This window comes from Sus scrofa, unplaced genomic scaffold (genome assembly GCF_000003025.6).
Source record: "Sus scrofa isolate TJ Tabasco breed Duroc unplaced genomic scaffold, Sscrofa11.1 Contig2209, whole genome shotgun sequence".
Taxonomy (NCBI): Eukaryota; Metazoa; Chordata; class Mammalia; order Artiodactyla; family Suidae; genus Sus; species Sus scrofa.
In genome coordinates this window covers 792-3,918 of record NW_018085052.1, presented here as the reverse complement: position 1 = coordinate 3,918, position 3,127 = coordinate 792, and the positions used below count along the sequence as shown (strand labels likewise).

General features: G+C 48.3%; 1 protein-coding gene across 1 annotated transcript; it reads left to right on the top strand.

Annotated features, from left to right (window-relative positions):
* The first annotated feature begins 1,451 nt into the window (after positions 1–1,451).
* Positions 1,452–2,898, top strand: LOC110258505 (clusterin-like). The gene is made up of 2 exons (XM_021081756.1): positions 1,452–1,559; positions 2,565–2,898. Exons 1-2 carry the CDS (start codon positions 1,506–1,508, stop codon positions 2,859–2,861), a joined length of 351 nt encoding a protein of 116 aa, XP_020937415.1. The 5' UTR covers positions 1,452–1,505; the 3' UTR covers positions 2,862–2,898.
* The last annotated feature ends 229 nt before the right edge of the window (positions 2,899–3,127 follow it).

The following is a 3,127-nucleotide window of genomic DNA, read 5'->3' as shown; positions in this document are numbered from 1 at the left end:
ATTCTACATCTACTTGAAAATTTCAGACAGGACCACTTTATTCTTTAAAAGTGGAAAATAATAACTCTGTAGTAGAATTGGGATCTTTCCTTCTTGATACCCTATACTTCAGGTTACATGGAAAGTATGAAAAACTTTGCAGAGTCCCAGCTACTGTAAGGCTTATTCACAGAAGGATTGCACAGATCTGCATACACAGAACTGGTCAACAAAGACACATCAGAATTCATTAAATTCTGTAGGTTAAAGGTCACAGGCAATGTGGCCTGTTCATGGTGCTCCTGTGAGTGCTCTGTGGCTGTGTTCACATTAGCCTTGATTTCCATCCTTCCTACTCCCCTTGCTTCATGTATATCTGTTCACAGAACACATTCTTCTTCACATGATTCCTATCTACAAGTTAATATTTAACAAAAGACCCGCCATTGATCAAATACTTTCACATAATCGCTTCTCTGCATTTGTCAGTCATGTAATTTAGAGGTTGGTGAATATTTTCCATGAAGAACCAGATAGTACTTTAGGCTTTGCAGGCCAGAGGTATTTGTTGCAACTGTTTAAATCTGCTGTGTATTGTGAAGGAAGTTGTACACAATGGGAAAAATGAGTGTAGCTGTGTCTCAAAAAATCTATTTATAAAAATAAATGATTGATTGGTAGTGTTACCCACTCGTGGGGCTGTCAGTGGTTAATCTGTTATCGTGTTCCAATTCTATTTTCTGCGGCCCGCGGCTACAGCTCCGATTAGACCCCTAGCCTGGGAACCTCCGTATGCCACAGGTGCATCCCTAGAAATAAAGACAAAAAAAAAATAAATAAATAAAAAATGATTGGCTGAATTTGGCTCCTAGAATATGTTTGCTGACCTCTGAACCCTGATGGCTCAGATGGAAGAGGAAACTTGCCATGATTAAGATTTAGTGGGAAGCATATGCAGTCTTTGCATGATGAAACACAAAACCCTTCCCCCCTTTTTTTTGACTGCATGACATAGTGGGAATAGGCTTGGTGGTATTAGACCACGAACTTTGAACTTGGAAAAGTGAAGACTTTCAAAAATTTTCTTCTCATCTGCAAATGGGATAAGATAACATATTCCAAAGCTTTTATGAATAAAATGAAAAATATGTAAATGAGGGCATAGTCCTGTGGTACTTCAGGGGTTTGTTTTTTAAAAGTCAGCTCTAGGAGTTCCTTGGTGGCTCAGTGGAGTCGGGATCATGCAGATTATTATCGCAGGTTGCACGACTGTGGGGGGGGAATGATGTGTAGCCCAGCAGGGGAGGTTATAGTGGGCGGACAGGTGGCTTTGGCAAGGGGGGAGCCTAGCCGCACCATACCTGCTGTGGAAGGGCCTGCAGTGTCTGTGGCTAACGCCTGTGTCCTCCCAAGTGACCCTGAACGATACCAAGATACTGAAGACAAAGCTGAAGGATCCCAGGGCTTGTGCAATGAGACGATGATGGCCCTGTGGAGAGTGCAAGCCCTGCCTGAAACAGACCTGCATGAAGTTCTACGCGCGTGTCTGCAGGAGCGGCTCGGGACTGGTTGGCCACCAGGTGGAAAAGGGGCCCCGTTCCCCCGGCTCCCCCAAACAGCCGAGGCTCTGGGTGGCGAGTGAGGCGAGCTGAGTGAAATATGCTTCTTAGATTCTGAATCCAGTTCCAGTGTGGGGTCTCCCCACCAAGCAGCCCTCCCCCACAGTTCAGTGTCCTGCACTTCACCCCAGTTCTGACACTGTCTACCTGGAAAAGTGTCAGATGTCATAGGTTAAGGGCTCAGTCCCACAAGACACCTCCCTGCCACCCATCCCCAATTTCAGCCACCAGGCACGAGTCCAGTGGTTACCTGTGCTGTGGGTTAGAGGTCCCATGACTGGCTGCTTGGATTCAATTCATTTGCTAGAGGAGTTCCCTGGTGGCTCAGTGGGTTCTGGATTTGGCATTGTCACAATATCACAGCTTCATTTCCCATGCCAGATGCAATTGATTTGTTTGGGCTGCATTGGGGCCCAGAGCCCTGTGATCAGTTGGTAATGTCTGGTATGAGTGCAGTAATATGGAGTCGTGAAAAGCTCCTGTTCTGGGTATTTGCCATCTTAGAAGCAGTCATCCATCAATTGTTAGCTGCATAACATAACAAATGGTTCCATGGTATGGCAGAGCCCTGTATCCACTTAAACAGAAGGAATTAATCATTTTTAGTACATTAACATTAATCCCATCCTCCCCTGTGGGCCTTGTTCAGTTGGGATCATGATTCTGCCCTTCCCTGAAGTCATATGAGTTGGCTCTTGGCTGAGCAGATGTGGGGATTTCCAGTGGCCAAAGAAGTCAGGCTAGTCTCATATGATGGGCCTGTGACCCTCTTGGCCTGGCAGTTCCTAAGCTCATTCCCCATCAGGGTCAGGAGGAGGGAGGGGCATTGCTTGATAGTTGAAAGACAGGGGGCCATGCCCAGCTGGACCTTCGGCCACCTGCTGTGACTCTGAGTCACAAGAGGGAGGCACGGGAGGCTGGGCAGGTGGTGAGCTGCCCCTGACAGGCCCCCATGCCCTGTTGCAGCTCGAGGAGTTCCTGAACCAGAGCTCCCCCTTCTACTTCTGGATCAACGGTGACCGCATCGACTCCCTGATGGAGAATGACCGCCAGCAGAGCCACGTGATGGACATCATGGAGGACAGCTTCAACCGGCGTCCAACATTATGGATGAGCTCTTCCAGGACCGCTTCTTTAACCGGGAGCCTTTCGACACTCAGTTCTTCTCACCCTTTGGCTCATCCCACAGGGGCTCGCTCTTCTTCAACCCCAAGTCCCGCTTCGCCCGGAACATCATGCCTTTCCCCCTGTTCACAGACCTGAATTACCATGACATGTTCCAGCCCTTCTTCGACATGATCACCAGGCCCAGCAGGCCATGGATGCCCACCTTCATAGAATTCCCTATCACTTCCCTGAGGCGGGAGTCCCAGGTCAGAAGGATGGGTGGGACCCTCACATTCATATGAGAATGCTCCCACTTTGATGCTAAGAACGGGCCCCAGGGCTTGGCTGTTCATCTCAGTTCCCTCAGCAGCCTGGTGAGGCAGGACATCTCCATTTGAATGGAGAAACTATGACAGGGTGAG

Bases quoted from the DNA above. Each gene is read 5' to 3' on its own strand.
- LOC110258505 (XM_021081756.1), top strand. From the start codon at position 1,506: ATGAAGTTCTACGCGCGTGTCTGCAGGAGCGGCTCGGGACTGGTTGGC. The intron at 1,560-2,564 runs GTGGAAAAGGGG...GCCCTGTTGCAG, and splicing joins CGGGACTGGTTGGCCACCAG to CTCGAGGAGTTCCTGAACCA.